Here is a 25,736-nt window from a genome sequence, read left to right as displayed (position 1 = left end):
AAATAGTAAGATGACAGTAAGGAACGGAACAATAAAATGAGCCTGAGGGAAACCTTCCTCAGACAGTGCTCTCCAGTGCTCTCCAGAAGTCCTTGGTGAAAAGTCACTTGTGACATTGTAACGGGGACTAGGAAATACATATGCATTTTGTAAATAAATTTATGAAATAGTCAAAAAACTAAATTGGATAATCTTAAATATTGTGCATCTCTTCTGCTGTGACTTTCTGAACAGATCCAAATATATTAGCAATGTAATTTTGCTATTACAGGTTCAAAAGCATCATACTACCTTTGTTTCCAACATTATGTAAAATTAATAAAAAAGATTAAAAATTAGTAGATGTTTGGAGACTTATCATAGCTGGTTAGAAAAACAACCTCCAGATAAGCATGTGGAGTCCAAGCATATAAAGAAAACCCATTTTTGAGTAATCTTATTTTCAAAGCAATTTGTTAAGCATGACAGCATAATTTTATACAGATATTAAATCCTGATTTCAAGCACAAAGCATAGAAAGTTTCCTACCTAGGAGTTATAATCTGATTTTTTAAAACCTTATTTCATATTTTACTTCCATTTTGAGATATTTTTCCCCTTTCCTTTTTCATGTCCAGAAACCACTAAGCCATTTAAGTACTGTGGAATGCTTACAATTCTCCATATCCCATGGAGGTAGATTATTTTCAATGGAACTATTGCTTTCTCTGTAAAGTTAATCAAGGGATGAAGCTTTTAGGACATGGATACATTTCTTTTCCATCAACAGTGAACTCAGTTCTGGAGGCAAATCAAATACTGACCACAGCACCTCTAGTTCCTCTGGCACCTTTAGGACCACTTTCCCCAATTTGTCCAGGAGCACCTCTGCTTCCAATTTCTCCGGTGGGTCCCATCTGTCCTTTATCACCCTGTGGATGCCATTAGTAAGAGAGAAAAGTAAGAAAAAACAAACATACTCAGATTAATTAATTCTATCATATACCCGAATGGCTCCAGAGGATATTCTGTAAGCAAAACTCTATAAATAGTAACTTTGCTTTAACTTAATAGTACTACAGACCACCACGGAAAATAATAACATACCATTGCCACCTAGGTTACCTTAAAGATAGAAGTAATTTTGGAAAAAAGAATATAAAAAATCTTGGCCAAACAAGCAGGGAAGAGCTGGTGCTCATGCTAAATTACAAATAATCAAGTTTATTATTTTGAAATTTGTTATGCATTTATGTACAAATGCATGCATGTGTTTGCTGTTGTCACGAGAAAACACAGGCCCTATGAGAAGCCTATTTCTACAGAGAATTTCAGTGCTCGGAAGATCGGTCTAATGCAAAAAGGCTCTATTGTGCTATTCTGTGTACTCAGTATCGGCACTTACTTGGTTGGAGTTTGTCTTTAAAAATCTGTAACATTTTTGTATGATTTTATATCCTCCTGAAAACTAGTTACCTTCTGTTTTCCAATAGGCTAACTGATCATTCTCTAATACCAAAGTACAGCTGCTTTTAAACATTAAAATTATCATTCATTTTCTGCATGTGGGAACCAACCTTTTCTATTATTGATAATCAAGTAGATAGAAAGAAAAACTAAACTGTGATAACAGTCAGGAAAGTTTTGGTTATTCATAATAATTCACAGGCTTTCCCAAAGGCACAGGCTGTTGTAAGGACCTGCACTGTCCTACTTGTAAAATCATTTAGACATAACATTATGTTTGAAGAAAAGAGACTTCAATATTGGGCTTATTTTCAAGGGTAAGAATGGCAACTAAAATTTACATCATTCACTTTTATCTTTTATCATCTCTTTTACTGCTCCCAAATTATGAAAAAGATGGACTAGGTGTATATTCACTGAAATGATAGGATTCAATTTTGGGAACTAGAATATGGTGTGATTTGTATGAACGTGAGTCAAAAATTATCTGCACTCTGGCTGTAGAGTTCATTTTAGTTAACTTTTAGAAAAGACAAATACATCATTTTTTGACATAATCTCCTTGCTTTTTAATACACTTTGTCCATCTATCAACAAGCTTTCATATTCCCTCATTAAAAAGTGTCTTAGGCTGAGCTGTGAGCCATGAATGCATCGCTGTCGTCACTTCTTCATCAGAAATAAATCTTTGTCCTCGTAGGGCTGCTTTCAGGGGACCAAACAGGTGAAAGTCCAATGGAGCGAGATCAGGACTATGGGGAGGATGCTTTAACACCTCAAAACAAAGTTTTTGCAGAGTGTCGATAGTGTGTGAAGAAGTATGCGGACGTGCACACCCTCAGACCACAAAAAACGAATCACTGCATGCTGCTCTTCTTTCGTGCAAATCACAAGTGGGGCATCCATTTTTGCTTGCACCTCAGTTACAAATGAACTGATGTAACATGTTCACATCTGCACAGCAGTGACTGAGGAGATAGTAGCTTTGAATGGAAAGCGCCAATAAGATGTGGCTAACAGAAGTTTTAATATAACTGGAGTGTGGATAATTTTTGACTTACCCTTGTAATTAATTATAGTAAATATATTCAAAACTGTTGTAGTACAATGGGAAAATCATTTTTATGTCTTACCAATGCTTGAACAAAGTATTGACTGTATCCAAGGATGAATCATTCATTATAATGTACTAAATTTTACAAACACATCACATTTTCTTAGTAAAATATAAAAGAAGCAAATAAAACATATTGCTTTGTGTTTCTTAGTTAATATATAGGAAAGTAAAATCAATCACTAACCTTTTCAATTTAGAAAAGTACATTAAAACAAACTCAAAAACAATTCTAATAATATTTGTCTCCCCTAAATATTTTACTAAAGTTGTTACTAAATAGTACAAATGGTATTTTTTTTTCTTTTCTCTCTCTTCCTACCCATGGTCTAGTAAGGAATTTTTGGTAAACAGGAGAAGAAAAGGCAAAGATCTTAGAAACCACAAAGTAGAAATTTTGACTTCAGATAATTAAGGTAATAACTACTCCTAAGTGGAATTAAATATTAATTTATACAGATGTGCCTTTTAGACCAAATTTGTAGTTATTTTGTTTTATTTCTAGTGCAAATAAAAACATCACAGTATGCTAAGGAGCTCTGGGCACATAAGAAGAAAGAAAATCAGCATAAAAAAGACATAAAAAGAATTACCTCCTTTCCTGGACGACCTCTTTGTCCTGGCAGTCCCACACTTCCTTCAGGTCCCTGAATATTGAGTATAAAAAGGGAAATACACTGTTAAAGATAGGTCTAGGAAGAATGTTTAAATACTTACATCACATAATCACTGAATTGAACACTAAGTAAAAATGAGGGTTTACTTCTCAACAATATTGTGTTGGTATAATTATTTAAAAAGAGGTCATGATGCTTTAGAGGCACAGCTGTTACTAGCAAGTAAAGTTCACATACACAAACTGGCCAAGACAGACAAAATTAAACTGTTCTTAACTACAGAGGGAAAATAACTTGGTTTCAGTACACCCATTTAATTAGTGAGAATGTAATTAAAGTTAACACAAATGCATCCATTTCAACATTTCTATGAGCTATTATGGGTTCAACATCTTGTTGAATGTATAGTACTATAAAATATATGTAACACATTGTTAAGAAGAATCTCAAAATCTCAATGAAGTGTAAGATTAAGCAAATATTCTTTGATCTGTGGGGAAAAAAAGGAGAAGGGAAACACAAGGAGAGAAAGGAGGTAGTCATGAACCTGTTTAAAACTATTTGCACTTCAATCTGTATTTTGTTTAGACAAAAGTGGACTAAAAGTTTTCAATGAACACTTTTTCAAAGTAAGAAGTGGCTGAAATATTTTAAATGTCATATGAATTTGCAGGTCAACAACAGTTAGGCTTAAATGAGATCCACAGTAAGCCAGGCTGGGAGTTCTAAAATAGCTAATAATTAATCACAGCATTCCTTGCATTAGTTGGAAATGAAAATGGAAATTTTAAATTTGTGTCCCAAAGCTTGGCAAAATGCAAAAATGATGTAGACAAGAAATAAATTGTGGTTTACCACTGTGCTGTGGAGGCTCTTGATAAATATTTGTTGAACGAATAAACAGATATCTAAGGAAATGACTCATACCCTGTGCTCTTGAGCAAATGTTCTTCTAGCCTCAGAAAGTCCACTGAATTTAGAGGCCAAAGCGGTTAAGTTCTATTGCTGTAGTTCTAGCTGCATCCAGAGGTTGAAATGATAGTTGCACTAACATGAGACTTCTTTGTGGTTAATGTGAGCTTTTTAAGAGAGCCTGATCAACATTCACAGAGGTTAACAATATGAACATTTAAGTCAGACAGCTCTAGTTTCATATTCTGGCTCTGTCACCTAACAGCTATATGATCATAGGTAGACTATTTAACTTCTAAAGTCCTCAGTTTCCTGCTATATAGCAGGGGAATATTAATACTTCCTCAAAGGGTTACTAAGATTGAATGAGAGAATGCATTTAAAGCTCAGAAAGAATTAGACTTATACTGAAGAGCTCAATAAATGTCAGTTCTCACTAATTTTGTATATTATGTAATATTTAAAAATATATAAAAGATATTTAAAGGTATAATGAACACCCATGTACCTACCATCCCCTTTAAGAAACGGAAGCTACACACACACATACAACTGAAGTCCCATACATACACTTTTGTTTGCAGACACATCACCTTCTCTCCTAACTCAGGTGCAACAATTGTCCTCAATTTGTTTATCATTCACATGCATTTCTTTATACTTTTACTCCATTTGTATATATTCCCAAGCATTATATGGTTATTTTGCATCTTTTCAAACTTTCAATAAGCAGTATCATACTTTATATACTCTTTTGAACACAACATTTTGTTTTTGAAATTATTCAGTGCCTCTACTCTATTTACATTTTGTTTTGACTCCATTTTGTTATCAAATCACAACTTATTTAATCATTTTCCTAGGGATGAATTTTTGGTAGTTTTTTTTTTCTGTTACAGCTAATGCTGTGATAAACACTCTTGTGCATACCTCTATGTGCCATGTCAAGAGTTTTTTGGATGGGGTATATACCCTGGAGTTGAATTGCTGGCTTGTAGGGTATATGCACCTTTCAGTATACAAGATTTTGCTAACTTGTTCTCCAGAGTGCTTTTGCCAATTTATATTCCCAAAGCAATGTTTAATAGTTTCAATTACTCCAAATCTTCTGTAATGCTTGGTACTAAAAGACAAAATTTGTCCATCTACAGGGAACAAAGTGATACATTATTTGGGATTTCAATTCACATATCTCTGATTATTAAGGAGGAATGAATACCTATTCATACAGTAATTCAGCGCCTATTTGTGAATTTCTAGTTCCCATCTTCTGTTCAGTATTCTAATGGGCTGTCCATAATGTCCCAATACTTGTATTTCATTCATTCTATATATCACAAATCATTTTTCCTAGCCTGGAGCTTATTTCCCCACTTTGTCTAGTATAACTTTCAATTAACACAAGTTCACACTTTTAATGTAGTCAAATTCATCAATATTTTCTTCTTGTTTTATTTTTTTTATTGTTTAAGAGACCCTTACTGCTTCCCCTTCCTCCATGAGGTCATAAAATCTTCTCAGAAATAGGTCACAAAATGTCCAATTTAAAATTTTGATTTTTATAATTAGGTCTTTAATTGGGATTTCATTCTTTTGTGTGTTTGTGCTTTGAAGTGAAGGAGAGATTTTTTTTTTTTCCCATCTGGATAACCAATTGTAGCAGTACCATTTTTCAAATATTTCATCCTTTTCTTATAAATCTGCAACGCATAATCAATTTATTAAACTTTAAGTTTCAAAATATACTTAGATCTGAGTATACATTCAATTTCCATTGGTCTTTTTGTCTATCTGGCAGTGAATATGACACTGACTAAATGACTAGCTTCAATAGTAAGTTACGATATCAGGTAGGGCAAGTTCTCCCTTTCACACACCACTTCCCACCAACACCAGCAACCTGTTCTTGAAAACTGTCTTGATATTGGACCATTGACCTTCCGCATGCATTTTAAAACCACTTTTCATCAATCAAGTTATATAAAAAAATTCCTGTAGATTTTGACTGAAACGGTACTGAATTTATAAGGGAGAATTAAATTTTTTAATATTGAGTCTTCCCAGCCATGAAATATCTCTCCATTTATTTACGTCTTTGTTAATAAACTACTATGCAGTTTTTTCCAATAAAATTTTGCAAATCTTTTGTTAGATTTATTCCTAGGTACTTAATATTTTTGCTGATTGTACTGGATTTTATTTTAAAATTGTATTTTTCAAAGTTTTCTGCTTGTTGCTGGTAGAGAAGAATGGAATCTTTTTTTTGGTATATTAATCTCATATATAGCACCTTGCTAAACTCTCATTACTTCTAATAATCTGTCTGTAGATTACTTCCCTTATTTTACTGTATTGGGGGGGTCTCTACGTAGAACAGAGATGGTGAATAGCAGTGATCTTTGCTGATTTCTTTGAAGTTTCACCATTAAGAATCATAGTCAATGTATGGAAGTTAAATTTTACTAAATGTTTTTTGTTTCATCTATTGAGATGATGGTATTTTTTCTTCAATTTGTAAATATGTGACAATTTTATAATTTAAAAAAAATGTTAGACCTTTGTTGCAATACTAAGAGGGAATTCATAAACCCCTTTATCCTGTTTGGACTCCACAATGGTACTGAATTCAAATACTCAGGTATCAGCTGAAAACCACTGCATGGCAATGCTACCTTGCAGCCAACAATTCAGTTTAGGCATCACTGTAAGTTATATAAACATCATATATTTAATATTTAAACATTATATATTTAAATATTAAGAAAATTTGTGGATAATGAAAAAATAACAGCACTGACATAAGTGACAATCATAAATTTCATGACTGTGTGTAATTGAGACATTTGTTATTACTCTGAAAGATGACTTACACATTTCCTCTCTATCTTCAAAGCTCCATTCCCTCCTCATTTTCAAGTTAATAACCCTGCTTCATATCTGAGATATAGCAGCAATCAAACAAGAGCCATCTCCTCTTCCCAACACCCAACTTACCAATACACCTACTTGTGCACCCACATATTCTGCTTCTCTTCTTGTACAAAAGAAGTGTCTCTGTTTCCTGCCTGTCTGAGGCCATTCCTCACTTACACACATAAGAAGCCCATGTCTTCTCACTTATTCAAGGCTCTCGCTTCTGAAAAATCCCCCTCTCACTTGCACTATCAATTTTTTTCTCTCTTGACTGGATCATTTCCAATAGTATTTAAACATGCTAAATATTACTCACTAAAAAAAAAATCCTTCCTTCCTCCCTTCCTTTCACCTTTTCCATTCACTCATTCAATTTCTCACATACTTTTCTAGTTAAATTTTTTGCTCCCCACTCACAGCAAAACTTTTCGAAAGGCTTGTTTATGCTTATTGTCACTATTTCCTTACTCTCATTCCCTCTTCATTTGGGTTTCTGCTCTCACCACACCTCTGAAATTGCTCTTTTTCAGGTCACCAACTGACCTCCATATAGCTGTATCCAATGGTCAGTTGTCCGACTCATTTTATTGGAAACTTCTTCATTCTTGAAACTTTTTTAAACCTTTGTTTTTATGGCAGCACACTTCCCTGATCTTCCACTTATTTACATCTCCTTATTTGCTGGTTCCTCCTCTGTTGGAGTGCCCTCTTCTCATTTCTTGTTTTAGGCGATCTCATTCTGTCCCTGTGGCTTTAAGTAGTGTCTGTATTCTAATGATTCCTAAAATTATGTCACCTGTCCTGACTGCACCACTGACCTTCTGATCTACTTTTGACATCTCTTCTTGAATTTCTAATGGGCTTCTTAAACTTTGTGTGTCTCAAACTGAACTTTTGAATTCCCTCCTTGAACCCCTAAACTGTTTCTCTCTTAGTTTTCCCCATCTCCTTTGTAATAGGGCAATATTTTGAAAATTATTAAAATACTTTTCTATTTTGCCTTTTTGATTACATGAACTTTAGCCTACCTAGCCCAAGGGGTTCATATGTACAGGGGTTGAATATATTGAGATGATGTTTCTATTTTCTTTGTTTCTAACTTTAACATTTCATAAGCTGAGCCTGGGGCACCTAGCACACAAGGCTGCCTTGAACTGTAGAGAAGACACACTTTCCATTTATCACAGTAGAACTCTAAGGCTTTTACTAGATGGTAGAAGGATGAGGATATAACACAGCGGAGGTAAAGAGAAATCCTAGACTTTCCCTTTGCCCCCAGGAGAATCTGGGAAGGCAAAGAGGGAGAGAGAGAGAAACAGGTATTCAGATTTCCCTCATTCTGAGTTTTGGTGGAAAGAGACCTTTGTTGCCTACTACTCATTCAGGATTCAGAAAAGGTATCTTGTATCGAGATATCACATGGTTATGGCTATCTCAATTTGGTTGCTTGGCAAAGTCAAAATGAGGAAGACCATATTGTTAAATTTTCCTGAGCTACTCCTTGATTCCTATATGATGCAGAAGGAAACTAAGAAACACTGGGGAGTTTGCGCATGTATATTGGTGGCCATTACTCTAGGAAGATGTGGCTCTGCAGTAAGGGCTGAAGAGCAGACTGCCTGGGCTAGAACTGAATGAGAATCACAGCAGACCTCAGAAGGATCTAAAGATTAGAGGATGCTAACAGGCTAGTTCAGCAAGGGAACACCCCCACCCCAAAAAGAAATGAAACTTACCAGCTAGAGACATCATCATCGAAAGTCACGAGGGTGGGCAGTAAGCAAACTGACAAGGGACATTACCACGTTCCAATCAGAATGAATAATACCTGCCTCTAGATATAAGGCCTCCTCATACTTGCCACCATGGCAAACACAGACTCAGGATTAGAAAGGAGTAAAAGACGAAGGTGGAAGACGGGTACACTTGAGACACTAAGCATCATAAGATGCTGAGCACTACCTAAAGAGACTACTAAATCATAGGAACAGATTAAGCTTTCAACTGAATTGGATATAAAAATTTTCTCTCTGTCTCCCCCAATTCCCCAACCACTCCTCACTAATCAGTAAGTTAGGCCTTGTGAGGAAAACCAGACGAACCAGAAATAAACTATATATCTGCACATGTGTAAGTACCAATGTGTAACCCACTTAATGGTAAGATCAACCACTCCGTTGCTCTGCCTAAAACCCAGCATTTCTTCTTTATTATATTTTCCTTCTTTCTCAACATCCAAACCATGAGCAAATCCAGTCAACTCTATCTCCAAATGTCTTGAATCTGATCATCATTAACTATCTCTACACCTTCTTGCACTCTAAACCACCCTATCATTTTGTCGTCTACACGACTGCCACAGCCTTCTAAGTGGTTTGGTCCACTTTTACCCCTATATTCCATTTCTTCAAAATAACCCAAATGATCACCAGCAACGTTAATCAAACATTGCTCCCTGTGTAAAACCTTCCAAATGGCTGTCCATTACAATCAGAATAATCTTCAAACCTCTTATCATGGTCTATAATCCCCTGTATGATCTGCCTCCTCCTATTACTCTGACATCATGTATTCCAGTTATTTACTACACTCTAGCTACTTGCCCTCCCCTCCCCCTTTTCTTTACATGACCGGCTTCTTATCCTTAGGCATCTGGCTCAATGTAACCTCAGGTAATCCTCTGTGGCTATCCCAATTAAAGTAGCCCCTTTGTCAGGGCATTCTCTATCCCATTACCATGTTTTATTTTCTTCATAGCACTTATCAGTATCAGAAATTATTATTCTTGTTCACACTGCCTTTCCACACTGCATGTTCCATGACAGCAGACACCTTGTCTGTTTTGTTCATTGTTGTAACATTAGTGTCCAGAACTGTGTCCAGCATATAATAATTGATGCTTAATAAATATTTAATAAATAAATGACAGAATGCATGCCGAGAGTAGAAACCATTTAGCCTTAATCAGACAGTAGCTAGTCTACTATGTATTTATTTGTAAATAAATAACACCTTAAAGAGCATTTGCTATCTGTTAGAAGTAAAACCAAAGTTCATGAATAAAAGGCAAAGAGTAGTGACAGATTTTTATGCTACTTTTTAGCTTCTAGGGTATAGAACATATGGATATACTAGGAACCTTTTGCACAGTAAACTTTCATACATATTTGAAGAACTCATTTTGTGTGAGAAAAGAGGTTCTCTGTGTTCCATATTGCATTTCCTTCTGTAATTATAATCAGAAAGATCTTCCCTGGTTCTTTTTTTCACTTCTTTTCTCTTTAAAGATAATTTGTTTTACTTTTAGGGAGTGGTGTTGGTAAACTTCCACTGATATTAGGCTGGTTTAATTTAGTGCTTGTTCTGAAATGCATAAATAATATTTTGCTCCAAAATATTGGGTTTTAAAAGTTTAACATGACCCACTGAAACTTATTTGTGTATTTAGAGGCTTGCAGGGCAGACTGGAAAAAAAGCAACAGTTTCTACAATGTGCATGTTTTTAATAGATTTCTTCAAAGATTACAGAAATAAGAATGCTTTTAAATAAATGTCATGTTGACAAAGAATAGTTGGCTTGATGTTCAGCCTACTTCTTCTTTTTTTATAAATTTATTTATTTATTTATTTTATTGGCTGTGTTGGGTCTTCGTTGCTGCACATGGGCTTTCTCTAGTTGCAGCGAGCGGGGGCTACTCTTCCTTGTGGTGCGCGGGCTTCTCATGGCAGTGGCCTCTCTTGTTGCAGAGCACGGTCTCCAGGCACGTGGGCTTCAGTAGTTGTGGCACATGGGCTCAATAGTTGTGGCTCACGGGCTCTAGAGTGCAGGCTCAATAGTTGTGGCACATGGGCTTAGTTGCTCCGCGGCATGTGGTATCTTCCTGGGGTAGGGCTCGAACCCGTGTCCCCTGCATTGGCAGGTGGATTCTTACCCACTGCGCCACCTAGGAAGTCCCAGCCTACTTCTAACACAGAGGAAGGATTTGGGATTCCCTACTGATTATTTTAAATTTTGTGTGGGTAGCTGTATTGCCTCAGAAGTAACACATCACATCTATTTTTTTTAAACAATTTTATTGAGATATAATTCACATACCATATTATGAATCCATTTAAAGTGTACAGTTCAATGGTTTTTAGTATATTCACAGAGTTGTGCAACCATCACCACGATCAATTTTAGAATCAATTTCTATCACTCCAAAAAGAAACCCTAAACCCACTAGCTGTCACTTCCAGTTTCTTCCCAACCCCCCAGTCCTAGGCAACCACTAATTTGTTATCTGTCCTTAGAGATTTGCCTATTTTGGGGACATTTCACATAATATGTGGTCTCTTATGACCAGCTGCTACACACAATGTTTTCAAGGTTCATCATTGTTGTGGCACGGATCAGTCAGTATATTACTTCTTTTTATTGCCAAATAATTCCATGTGTGAACATACTACATTAATCAATAAACATTTATTAATTGATGACCATTTGTGTTGTTTCTACTTTTTATTTCTTCTATCATAAATAATGCTGCTATGAACATTCATGTAGATGTTTTTGTTTGAATCCTGTTTTCAGTTCTCTTGGGTATACACCAAGAATTGATGGGTCATATGGTAACCCTGCTTTTAACATTTGAGAAACTGCCAAACTGATTTACAAAGTGGCTGCACAATTTTACACCCCACCAATGATGTATAAGTGTTCCAATTTCTTTACATTCTCATCAACACCTGTTATTTCCTGGTTTTTTTTTTTTTTGCCTTATTATAACCACCCTAGTGGATGTAAAGTGATATCTCACTGTAGTTTTATTTACATTTTCCTAACAGTTAATGATGTTGTGAATCTTTTCGTGTGTTTATTTGCCAACTGTATATTTTCTTTGGAGAAATATCTGTTTAAAGACTGCTCGTTTTTCAATTTGATTGTCTTTTCATCATTGAGTTGTAAAAGTTCTTTATATATTTTGGATACCAGTTCCTTATTATATATGATTTGCAAATATTTTCTCCCATTCTATGGGAGTCTTTCATTTTCTTGATGGTGTTCTTTGAAGCATAAAACTTTGAATTTTAATGAAGTCCAATTTATCTATTTTCCTTTTGTTACTTGTAATTTTGGTGTTATCTAAGAATGCTTTGTATAACCCAAGGTCATGAAGATTTACTACTATAGTATCTTCCAAGACATTTATAGTTTTAGCTCTTTCATTTAGGTCTATGACCCAGTTTGAGTTAATTTTTTGTGTGTAATATAAGGAAGAATCCAACTTAATTTTTGTGTGTGCAGATATCTGGTAGTTCCAGCACCTTTTGTTGAAAACAGCATTCTTTCCCTCACTGAATTGTCTTGGTACATCATATGCTTTTGTAATTCAAATTTATTTTGTCTCTTTTTCCTGGAATTTAGTTTATCCCTTGAGATAGCCAATAACAATAGACATTGTTAAACAAAGTTTAGAAGTTATGGAGAGTGTTCCCATCAGAGGCTATGTTTTTCTTCTGCTTGAAACCTTTTAGTGGCTTCTTACCACACTTTAAATAAAACCCAAACTTTTTACCATGGTTTAAAAGGTCCTTCATGATCTGCTTCCTACCTATTTCCTCAAGCCTATCTCCAACAACTTTTCACTATTCACTATGCTGTAATAGCCTCCTTCTACTTTTCCAAAAATACCTCGATCATTCTTATCTCCACATCTTGGTCCTTGCTATTCCATCCACCTTGAAGGATCTTCCAAAGTTCTTTACATGACTGGCTCCTTTTCACTCCTCAGGTCTCAATTTAATCCTCCCCTATCTAGGGCAGCCTTTCCTCACTGTCCTTGTGTAAATAGTTTCTCTACCCTTAACTAGTTGGCTTCCCCCTTCCCTTAACCAGTTGTTCTTTATCATCATCTTGTTATTTTCATCACTGCATTTATCACAACCTGCAAGGATCTTGCCTACTGTCAGTCTTCTCCATGATATTATCAAATCTGTGATCAGGAACCTTGCTCATCTCATTCCCCTTGGTATCCCCAAGGCTTAGCAGAGTTCTTGGCTCATTGAAGGAACTGATAAACTTCACTGAATTAGTGAATGGACAAATACATTTCATAGAGTCACAGTTTATAAGGCTAACATAAATTTAGAAATATACAAACTAATACTTTTTTTAAGGCTATATAAGCTTTTTGTCTCAAAAAAGCCTATATAGAAGCTAACATTTAAACAGACATACAAGGATCTTTTCTGATTCAAGCAGGAAAAGAAGGAACAAAGTCCTACCCAGTTCAGCATCTTCCCTGACACAGTCATCTTGGGGGGTTCTGCAGAGATCCAACCCCTTTATTATGTATTATGTGTAAACTGAGAAACCAAAGAATGACTCACCCAACAGTGCACAGCTCTTTAGTGGCACAGCAGAGGTCTGAACAATTCTTGCACAGTGATTCTTTCTATTTTGTGTTGCTTTATGACACAACAGTTCAGAACAAATAAGTCTAACACCAGTCATACGAATCATTCAGAAGATAAAGATTTAGATAATCCTTTACTCCTTAATGCCACTGACCTCAAATTTCCAAAGTGGTTGTTTTTCAGGGTTTCCAAGGAAACTGTCTTAGAAACAAGAGTCATGTATACCTCATCCTTTTCTAACTATTGATATTCCTCTCATCTTTCTGACTTCACTTTTAAGATTCTATTGAAAAAGCTTCTTAGAAAAGTGTGCATTATTTTATTTCAGCTTCTCTTAAGATATTCACCTCTACCTAATATCATACCACCCTAGACAAACAGGAAAATTAACACTTCAAAAAATCCAATCAAGTTTTGTCATAAAGGAATAAAACAAGACAATTTCATTTATATATACTCAACTTTGGAGTGCACAGCCTCACATCTGTTTAGATATTAGATACCACAGTGGTAGACTTTTTTTAGAAATGAATGAAAGACCGTAAGTCAGGCAGATGTTTCTTCTCAAAAGCTTCCAAACTCTTTTTCTCATACAGAGTTAAGCATTTAGAGCAGAATTCCAGCATAAAATACAAAATATTTTCCTTCGTTCAAAGAGTCTACATCTTGGATTTGGGAATTTGTCACTGATGTTTCCCTTGCCTTATTTTTCAACCCAGATATCATTTTCCAATCTTTTCGAAAGTAAGAAGAACATCTTTTTACTTGAAAAAAAATTTAAATTTCTTTTTCTCACTCTCTTTCTTGTTTATTTTTTAAAGAATTTTTAAGGTAGCATCTTTGTGACATTACCTAAGGAAGAATTTTTTTGAAGTGCAAAAATAAATCCAACATCAGGCTGCCTGATTAAGCAATAGTTACTTGGATCAAAAAATTCTTTTGAAAAAATACGCCATGGTATTTTTATTGAGTTTATGAGCTAAAAGGCATTTAAAATTCCAAGGAGAACAACAAAAAGAATAAAAAAGAAACACACATGTGCTGTTACTAAAAAAGGCACTAAAGATGTGTACCAGGCAGGATTACTCCTGGGAAAAATTATGAAGCAGATGAAATCTGTGTATATCATTTTTCCATGTCTTGTTTTGAGCCCCTTTTTCAACTCTGCTCTGCTCCATCACCATTTGTCATGCCGCATCATCCCTCTCTGGGATTCCTGGCTGTGTTGTCCTCTGGCATAGTTAGACTTTTCTCTTTCTTAGTTCTGTGTCCCCCTTCCCTCCATCAACTTTAGTGTTTTCTTAGGGAACTAGGCTAGTTGACTGAAAGAAATCCATGCTAAAATACTAACAATTGTTAATGAGTTTCTTATACAAAGACGAATTTGAGGGACTTCCCTGGTGGTGCAATGGTTAAGAATCCGCCTGCCAGTGCAGGGGACATGGGTTCGATCCCTGGTCTGGGAAGATCCCACATGCCGCGGAGCAACTAAGCCCATACAACTACTGAGCCTGTGCTCTAGAGTCCAAGAGCCACAACTACTGAGCACACATGCTGCAACTACTGAAGCCCGCACGCCTAGAACCTGTGCTGCACAACAAGAGAAGCCACCGCACTGAGAAACCTGCATACCGAAATGAAGAGTAGCCCCCACTCGCCACAACTAGGGAAAGCCCATGTGCAGCAACAAAGACCAAACGCAGCCCCAAAAAACCAACCAAAACAAACAAACAAAAACCCACACATGAAATTGATAAAAATCCTCAGGAGGATAACCAAACTTTTTTTGCACTTGCTACTTGGCTTCTCTGTGGGTCCAGTCCTGATGAGTCCTCTAAAAAAATGACAGCTATTAAGAAACCTAGAAAGGCGAAATATAAGCCCATATCTCTAGAAGTGTGGCTTGGAACCTGAGGGTGAGGCTGAAGCATGTCATCGAACCACAGAGACTGAGAAGAACATTAGAAGGGTAAGAGGAGAGGTTTCATTTGGATTGTACAGTCTTTCTCCAAGGCCAGCACAGCACCATGCAGAGTGAGCCCTTGGCCTATAGTTTCTCCTGTGGGAAAAAGAGAACCCAAAGTGGATGTTCAGCTCCCCTACTGTTGCAGGATGCTTCCAGGGTTGCCCAGTCAGGTCTTCGTGAGGATCATTTGGGGAACCTGGGGGCCTGACCACGGGGTATCAGATAGAGATAGGGAAACGGGCATGGCTTATAGCAACCAGCACTCAGATGTTAGTGAACTGCATTCCTGCTTATAGTAGTACCTGAGCAGAGATCCTAGCCTAGCCAGTGGTCTGCTAATTTGCAGAGTTTAGCTGGTGGCACTGTTTGGCCAGGGGGCTTGGTTGACAGTTCTGCATGATTTGGGTCCCCAGCCAAGCAGTCATACCTACTCTTGAGCCTGTTATATGGCCCTGCCTGGGCAGGGAAGTAAATCTGCAACCCTGCTCAATAGCTAAGCAGAGACGCCCATCCTGCTCGACCAGAAAGCCTGGCCAGAGAACTTAGGCAGCTATGGAGTCCATACTATATAGCCTTGCTCAGTCAGGGAGCCAAGCCAGCAGCCCTGCCTGACTGTTGCGCATAGCCTCTGGTCCCTCATGACCAGGGAACCTGAACAGTGACCCTGGGCAGGCTTGGATCCCAGTCTAAGGTACTTCCCAGTTGTGTAGCCCAGCTAATAGCTCTACTCAGCAGCAGAGTTTCACCTACAGCCCTGTCCAGTTACTAAACACAGCCTGTAACCTCATCCAAGCAAGGTAACCCCATCCTACCAAGGTAACCCCATCCTACCATGCAGCATTATCTATGAGATGCAGCTGGAGGCCCCACTTGACCAGAGAGCCTGGCAAGTGACCTCATCCAACAGAGGCGCACAGTCAGTGCCCTAACTGATCACAAAGCACAGCCTGCAACTCTGCCCAAATTGTGGCACAGCCTGTAGCTCCATTCAACTGTGACCATGTTTGTGACCCCGTCTGAACATGGAGTCCTGCCAGGGCCACATCCGGTTAGAGAGTACAACATAAGGCCTTGCCCAGCTGCAGAATCCAACAAGTGCCACTGTCCTTCCAGGGAACACAGCCGAGACCACACCCTACCAGAGGCACTACAGAACCCAGCTAATGGCCCCATTTGATTGTGAAGCCCAGCCAGCACCCTTACCCAACCAGGGTGTCTACTTCGTGGCCCCACCACAATGTGAAGCCTAGCCAGCTGGCCAACCCAACTGCAGAGACCAGCTAGTGGCAACTCTCCCCTTGCCTCGGAACATGGGTGGGACCTCACCAAACTGGAGACCTCAATAGCACGCTGTGCCTGCCCACAAACGCTACAAGCTGACACATCCAGTTTCCCTAAGCAAAGCAGACTGGTGAAGGTCTTTCCCTGACAAAACAAACCTGTGAAGTCTGGAAGAGGAGACCACTTACTCAAATGTGCCAATACAAATGCAAGGATACTATGATTATAAAGAATCAGGTAAACAAGACAACACCAAAAGAAAGTAATAAAGCTTCAATAACTGACACTAAAGAAATGTAAATCTATGAAATGTCTAACAAAGAATTCAGAATAATCCTCTTAAAGAAGTTCAGTGAACTGCAAGAACACACAGACAGATAACTAAGTGAAATTAGGAAAACAATCCATGAACAAAATGAGAAGTTCAACAAAGAAACAGAAACCATGAGAATAAACAAAACAAAAATCCTAGAGATAAAGATTGAAAATTCAATAGAGTTTCAAGAGCAGACCTGACCAAGTAGAAGAATCAGTGAATCAAAGGTAAGTCATTTGAAATTATCCCAAGGAGCAAAAAGAAAAAAGGATGAAAAAGAAATTAGAAAAGACTATGATACTTATAGGACAGCATCAAAGAAAACAATATTGTGCAAATACCAGGAGAATAGAAAGAGAAAAGAGCAAAAAGACTATTTAAAGATATAATGGCTGAAAACATCCCAAACTTGCGGAGAGAAATAGACGTCCAGATTTTTGAGGCTCAAAAATCCCAAATAGGTTGAACCCCACAAGGGTTACTTTGAGACATGTTATAGTCAGCTCTTAATATCTGCAGGTTCCACAACTGCAGAGTCAAACAACCGTGAATCAAAAATATTTTTTAAAAATTCCAGAAAGTTCTAAAACAAAACTTGAATTTGCCATGCACTAATAATGGTTTAAGCAGCATTTATACTGTATTTACAACTATTTGCATAGCATTTATGTTATATTAGAATTATAAGTAATCTAGAGGTGATTTAAAGTATACAAGAGAATGGCTGTAGGTTATATGCAAATACTATGCTATTTTTGTAAGGGACTTAAGCATATGCAGATTTTGGTACCTGTTGGGGTCCTGGAACCAGGCCCCCATGGATACTGAGGGATGTCTGTAATTATACTGTCCAAACAAAGAGAGAATTTTAAAAGTAGCAAGAGAAATGTGACTCATCCCATAAAAGAGCCCAAATAATACTATAAGTAGATTTCTCAGCAGAAATTTTGCAGACCAGGAGAGAATGGAATAACATTAACAAAAATATGGAAAGAAAAAAAAAAAACCTGTTAACCAAGAACACTATACCCAGAAAAGCTGTCCTTCAGGAATGAAGGCGTGATAAAGACTTCCCCAAATAAACAAAAGCTGAAGAGTTCATCACCACTAAGCCTGCCTTACAAAAAATCCAAAAGGGCATTTTTGAAGCTGAAATATAGCAATGTAACATTGTAAAAACATAAAAATGTGTGAAATTTCCCAGTAAAGGTAAATATATATTCAAAGTCAGATTATCTAATATTGTAATGGTGGTACATAAATCACTTACAATTATAGTTAAAAAGTTAAAAAACAAGTTTATTAAAAATAACCATAACTACAATAATTTGTTGTTGGATAAATAATACAAAAAGATTAAATCGTAACATCAATAACCTAAAACATGAGGGGTGAAGAAGAAGTAAACGTAAAAAGTTTCTGTATGATATCAAAGTTAAGTTTTATCAGCTTAAACTATGATACTACAATTGTAATATATTTTATGTGAGCCACAAAGGAAAAACATGTATTAGATAACAAGATTATGATAAAGGATTCAAGGCACACCGCTACAAAAGTCCTAAAATCACAAAGGAAAATAGCAAGAGAGGAAGAATGAAGTAACAGTCTATAAAACAATCAGCAAACAATGAACACAATGGCAATAAGAAGTCCTTACTTATTAATAATTACTTTAATTGTAAATGGATTAAATTATCCAATCAAAAGACAGAATGGCTGAAAACATTTTAAAAAGAGACCCAACTATATGCTGCCTACAAGAAACTCGCTTAAGCTTTAAGGACACACAAAGACTGAGAGGGAAGGGATGGGAAAAGATTTCAAGCAAATGGTAACCAAAAGAAAGCAGGGATAGCGCTACCTATATCAGACAAAATAGATTTTATGCTGAAAATAGTCATGAGACAAGGAAGGTCATTAATAATAATAAATGGGTCAATTAATATATAATAATTGTAAATATTTATGTACCAAACATTGGAGTATCTAAATACATAAAGTAAATACTAACAGAAATAAAAGGAGAAATAAACAGCAAAACTATAATAGCTAGGGACTTTAACATCCTACTCTCTAAAATGGCTAGGTTATCCAGACAGAAAATTAATAAGGAAACAGAAGATCTGAAAAACACTATAAGCCAAATAGACCTAATGGACACATAAAGAACATTCCATCCAACAGTAGCAGAATACACATTCTTCTCAAAAAATGTGAAAATGTTCAGATGGAATATTTTTGTAGATAAATCATATGTAAGACCACAATACAAGTCTCTACAAATTCAGGAAGATAGAAATTATATCAAGTATCTTTCCAACCACAATGGTATGAAACTAGAAATCAACAACAGGAGAGAAAAGCTGTAAAACTCACAAATACATGGAAATTAAAAAATATTCCTGAAGAACCAATGGATGAAAGAAGAAATCAAAAGGAATATTTAAAGATATCTTGAGACAAAAAAAAAAAAAAAAAAAAATGAAAACATACCAAGGCTTATGGGATGCAGCAAAAATAGTTCTAAAAGGGAAGTTTACAGTGATAAATTCCACATTAGAAAAAGGGAAAGATCTCAAATAAGCAACCTAACTCTACATTTGTAAATAGTTTGGCCTTCTTTTGTTCTTCCTTTTCCACTTTACAGGAAGTGGAAATAGTTTGGGCTTCTTTTCTTCTTTACTTCCTGTAAAGTGGAAAAAGAAGAACAAAAGAAGGCCAAACTATATACAATTATTTGCCAGCAAATTGAAAACCTAGAAGAAATGAAGAAATTCCAAGAAACATACTACCTACCAAGACTGAATCAGGAAGAAAGAGAAAGTCTAAATAGACCAATGAGTTAGGAGACTGAATCAATAATGAAAACCCTCTCAACAAAGAAAAGCCCAGGATCAAATGATTTCACTGATAAATCACACGAAACATTTAAAGAAGAATTAATGCTAAACTTTCTCAAATTTTCCCAAAATTTTGAAGAAGGAATACACCCAAAGTCATTTTACAAGGCCAGCATTACTCTGATATCAAGCCAGATAAGGATACTACAAGAAAAAAAAAATTGAGGCCAGTATCCCTGACGAATAGAGATGCAAAAATTCTCAACAAAATACTAGCAAACTGAATTCAATAGCATATAAAAAGGACCATACATCATGATCATGTGGGATTTATTCCAGGTATGCAAGCATGACTCAAAAATCTGCAAATCAGTCAATGTGATGTACCACATTCACAGAATTAAAGAAAAAACCATATGATCATCTCAATAGATGGAGAAAAGGCTTGGACAAAATTCAACAACCTTCCATGATAAAAACTCTCAACAAATTGGGTATAGAAGGAAGGTACCTCAACATAATAAAAGCCATATATGAAAAACCCACAGCTAACATCATACTCAAAAAAAGCTTTTCCTCTAAGATGAGGAACACGGCAAGGGTGCCCATTCTCATCACTCCTATTCAACATAGTACTGGAAGTCCAAGCTTGTGCAACTGGGGAAGAAAGAGAAATAAAAGGCATCCAAAGTCAGAAAGGAAGAAGTACAACAGAAGTAAAACCACCTCTGTTTGCAGATGACATGATCTTAGTATATAGAATACTCTGAAGACTGTAACATAAAACTGTTAATTATTAAATGATTTCAGTAAAGTTGCAGGATACAAAATCAACCCATAAAACCCAGTCATATTTCTATACACTAACAACAAATTATCTGAAAAACAAATAAAGGAAACAATCCCATTTACAACAGCAGCAAAAACAACACAATACTTAGAAACAAATATAACCAAGGAGGTGAAATATCATACACTGAAAACCAGAAGACACTGATGAAAGAAATTAAAGAAAATACAAATAAATGGAGAAACATCTCATGTTCATATATTGTTAAAATGTCCATACTATCCAAAGCAATCTATAGATTCAATATAATCCCTTTCAAGATTCCAATGGCATTTTTGCATCGAAATAAAAAAAAGCAATCCTAAAATTTTCATGGAACCATAAAAGACCCCAAATAGACAAAAGAATCTTGAGAAAGAAGAACAAAGCTGGAGGCATCACACTTCCTGACTTCAGACCATATTAACAGAAAATTATATTAACCAAAACAGTATGGCACCAGCATTAAAACAGACATACAGACCAAAAGAACAGACTCAAGAGCCCAGAAATAAACCCATGCATATAGGGTTAACTAACATTTGAAAAAATGTGATCATACACACACACATATACATGTTTTCTATATATACAATGTAATATTATTCAGTCATAAAAAGAAGGGAGTTCTGCCATTTGAAACAACATGGATGGACCTTGAAAGCATTAGGCTTGTGAAATAAGAGAAAGATAAATACTGTACGATCTCATGAATATCTATTATCTAAAAAAACTCATCAGAACTCATAGAAACAGAGTAGTTTGATATTGCCAGGAGTGAAGAAATGGGGAAAATGGGTGAAGGTGGTCAAAGGGTACAAATTTCCAGTTATAAGATGAATAAGCTCTGGAGATCTAATGTACAGCATGGTGACCATAGTTAACAACACTGTATTGTGTACTTGAAAGATGCCAAGACAGCAACTCCTAAAAATTCTTATCACGTACACAAAAAAGCAACTATGTGAGGTGATAGATGTGCTGACTAAACTTATTATGGTAACCATTTAGCAATATTTACACAGATCAAATCATTACGTCATGCACTGTAAATCTATACAACTTATGTAATACATGTCAATTACATCTCAATAAAGTGAGATAAAAAAATTAAGTTCAATAGCATGTGTGACACATGGGAAAAGTAATTTTTCTCCTTGGACTTTAGGAAGCCTGAATCAAATCATTCCCTGGTTTGTCCCTCACTCAAGCCACAGTTCCACACCTTCAAATACCAAATGGACATATAAAGGGGTCAAGAATGTGTGTGTATGACTCACACGTGTGTGTGTGTGTGTGTGTGTGTGTGTGTGTGTGTGTGTGTGTGTAGAGGACTGAGTTCCCTGAGTATTGAACCCAGCAGTACTCACCGGAGGGCCCATTACACCTGGTCCCCCCAAGGGCCCTATGGTCCCCGGTAAGCCTGTCTCTCCTTTTTCTCCATCCTCTCCAGGAAGTCCCCTTCCTCCTGGGTTCCCCTGTAATCCAGTAAAAAGTTTTAAGGAAGGGAGAGTAGTAAAATAATTATACCACACAATAAGCAGAATTTTGTTGGCACGTAAAAAATTATGTGTAATATTTTAAAGATTTCTCAAAAACATCTACCTTAATCATAATGTTAAAAGTATAATTTACCTTTAATCCATCTTTACCCTGGAGACCTTCTTCTCCAGGAACTCCTGGTTCACCCTATTTGGTAGCAGAAGCATAAGATTTGTTATTTCACTCAGTCATTTATCTTAATTTATTTTTTGCCCCTGGTATCTATAGAAGTAGCAGGTTTCTGTACATTTATTCCTACTTCTACTTCATTTATAAGGAGTATCTAACAGTATAATAAACATGATTTAATTTGCCCGGAATAAATCTGAAGATGATTTAAAGAGTCACAGGACTGTAAATTCAAATACAACATGGTCTCAGAATATTAATAACTTTTAGATAATTAAAGGTAATATATATTCATTTGGTAGCTTTGGAAATTTAGACAGCTATACCTATGTTTCTTGGCTCAAAGACTTTAAATACTGAATCTCATAAAATTATAGTACCTTGCTTCTCTTAATTTACATGGATTAATATAATTTAATTCAGTTAAAATCAGTGAACCAGATTTTTAGGGTCTGTATTTTCTCCCTTACAGAGGAGAGGGAACTATCAAAGCCCTGGTAAATTTGGAAGCTGTCTTCTAGACACAGAACTTGCAGAAATGTAGAGGCATACTTTAGGAAGCTATCAAAAAAGTACTGGCTCTCCTGCCACCTGAACTATTTAAAAGTAAGTTAATCAGCGAGTCTTCACCGCTGCCCACTGCTCCCATTGCTGACACTTCCACTACCCTGACCTCATACTGCCCACACCAACCCCCCGGAAAAAACGCGAAAATGGACAAGAAAGACATTGAATGCAGAAATACATCTTCCAACTTCATCTTTTACTAAACAAATGTCTCGTAAAATTATCTTGGTCCCTGTTATTTTGGAAAATTAAATTAACCACTATCTACATCAGAATAACTTCTGTACGCTAACTCATCACAATTATCTACAGTTATTTCTTTGAATCTTATTAATTTTGCATGACTCTAGCTTTCTGTTGTTGTTTTTCTAAACACAAATTAGATTTCAATGTCTTTTCTGTCTTGTTAGGTCCGGAAATAGCATGAGAGTTGATAACTAGTATTTGTGAATTTCTTCTTCGTGCTAACAGTAGTGACTCCACAAATTTGGCAAGGATTCTGCTGAGTACACCTGATTCTGAGAAAAGGATTGTGAACTTAGGACTCTCAATGCGAATAAATTACAAGGTGAACAGGGTTTAGCATGCAGCTTTTGAAATTATGAAATAAAGACACACATTTTCTATAATGCACCAGAAAAGTTTATATACAACCTTTGAAGTCTTTAGGCTGAGTTTTGAGTCTCTAAAATAGGTGGGCCAGTGCATCACAGTGGTTTCCAGTAGGCACTTACTCGTAACCCTGGGTCCCCAGCAACTCCAACACTGCCTGCAGGTCCAACATCTCCCTGAAAAAACAAAGGGTAAGATTAAACGCTTTTCTATTAAAACTGCATGTCTAATAGTTATGGAGGGTATATCACGGAGATGGGGTTCCAAAACACTATTTTTCCTTTTCTTCAGATTGATTTATTTATCATATTTTGCTTTCTCATGTGTATTCCCTCCCATATATATGTGTATACACACACACACAAACATATCTGCATATATATAGACAAATAATACTTTTTTCTGACAAATATTTTTTTCTGACTCATTTGAGAACACGTTCCATTTTTATCTGCTGTTCTTTACCTGCTTCCAAGATGGTGGGTGTTTGCCAAAATATGGAAAACACAGGGAAGCCAGCGGTGAAAGTTTAGAGGCCCTCTCCTTTACTGTTTAAGAAGGTGGTTACCTTTGCACCTGGCTCGCCTTGCAGACCAGATTCTCCCTCAATACCTGAAGGTCCCTGGAAGAGAAGGATTCAACACGTTGTCTGCACACATTCCTTCACCAACATAAAGGCAATAACAACCTTATAAGAAGACGGAAGTAATTTTTAGCCCAAGGATGGGATATCTATGTCCAGGAAAGGATTTTTGCTGCCACTTTATAAACTTCATGGCATAATTTCAGATAATTTCTAGTACCTTTTAGCAGTTCACACGCTAAAACAATATCAGCAGAAAGCAGAACCTCATAGACCAGTTTCTTCTAATCCTTCCTCTTATCCTTTAATCTTTGGTCAAGAGAAATTATTTCCCATTTCCTCTTCTAATTTTCTACCCTCATACCCTTTACTATTCTCTGTGTTTTTCACTTTTTACGCTTCCCATCCATTTATGTTGATCCCTCTTGGAATACACTTCCTGAAAAAAAATTTCATTTTCTTTACTGGTTTTATAAAATACATCACACAAAGAAGATATGAATTACATATATATATATGGCATTTTCTTCCCCCGATGCTCCTTTCATAGGTGGGTCCAGTTGGAAAGCTTTTGGTTGAAGCTTTTATCTTGAAAACATATAACTCCTTGCAACCTCTGGCTATTTACAAGTTTCTAGCGCCTATAATTGCTGTTGTATTTTTTTTTCTTGGAGATATTCATCTTGTTTTTGACCATACTATGCATTCCTCTCCCTCTCCTCTTCCTCACTATTATCTTTTTATCTCTTTTCTCACTCTGTGTGTGTGTGTGTGTGTGTGTGTGTGTATGCATCTGTACTTATACACACACAATTATAAACACATACATAGGCATTCTATAATCCCCACGTTTTCAGAGTAGAGGGGTAGTTTAAAGTTATTAACCTATGATACTATCTTGATCAGAAGTTTCCTCTTTGCTTTCTACCTTCCAGGGAGTCCTCAGTAGTTCTGCTCCATGGGTGATAACCTTCCTTATAATTATTAGAGATTAAAATATCTCATGTTGTTACAGATAAGTTCAATTTTCCATTTTGACTCAGCTTCCACAATCCACATTTGCTTTGCTTTATTCAAAATAAAAGCTATATATGCACAATAGTACAGATGCACTTATAATGAAAAGCCCCAGCCCCATTCCTCAGAGGCAACTACTTTATAAGACAATTTTTGTTTTTAGTTCCCCTAATGGTTATTTCTATAACCAAGAAATCTACCTATACTTCTTATTACCTTGCTAAAAGGTTAGTTCCCTTAAACTCCCCCCATTTTACCATCATTTCACCAATTTTTAATAGTTATATTATTTAAAATTTTCTGTTGGTTACCTTTGTGACTTTACTGTTGTAAGAGGCAGTGTATTACAGTACTTAAAAGGAAGGACTATGAAGTGAGACTGCTTGAGTTTCTGCTCTATCTCAGAAATTATAGAATTTAATATCCTAACCTGAGGTTCAAGTTCTCTCTTGAGAGAATTCCAACTCTTTTAGGACTTCTTCCATATCACAATTGCTTTTAATCTCCTAGACCCCATGTAGTCCCCAGTTTCACCCAATCTGTCAGCTCCTCTTGGCTTCTTTTATTCTTAGGCTAAATCCAATAGTTGCTCTTCTGATCTCTGACTATTTATAAGCTTCTAGCTATTTATAACCTTTTTTCTTAAACCA

General features: G+C 36.2%; 1 protein-coding gene across 1 annotated transcript in view; it reads right to left on the bottom strand.

Annotated features, from left to right (window-relative positions):
- The window catches only part of COL24A1 (collagen type XXIV alpha 1 chain), a 346,898-nt gene that overhangs the window by 90,681 nt on the left and 230,481 nt on the right, over positions 1 to 25,736 (bottom strand). Inside the window, exons 35-40 of the mRNA XM_057714246.1 lie at positions 24,055 to 24,108; positions 23,609 to 23,662; positions 22,272 to 22,325; positions 22,007 to 22,114; positions 3,154 to 3,207; positions 804 to 911 (exon numbers count right to left, since the gene is read on the bottom strand). Coding sequence (XP_057570229.1) covers positions 804 to 911; positions 3,154 to 3,207; positions 22,007 to 22,114; positions 22,272 to 22,325; positions 23,609 to 23,662; positions 24,055 to 24,108 — 432 coding nt within the window. The remainder of the gene's footprint in view (positions 1 to 803; positions 912 to 3,153; positions 3,208 to 22,006; positions 22,115 to 22,271; positions 22,326 to 23,608; positions 23,663 to 24,054; positions 24,109 to 25,736) is intronic.

The sequence above is a fragment of the Hippopotamus amphibius genome, chromosome 1 (assembly GCF_030028045.1).
Source record: "Hippopotamus amphibius kiboko isolate mHipAmp2 chromosome 1, mHipAmp2.hap2, whole genome shotgun sequence".
Taxonomy (NCBI): Eukaryota; Metazoa; Chordata; class Mammalia; order Artiodactyla; family Hippopotamidae; genus Hippopotamus; species Hippopotamus amphibius.
Note: the sequence above shows the minus strand (reverse complement) of the source record. Positions and strands in the feature narration are given on the sequence as shown.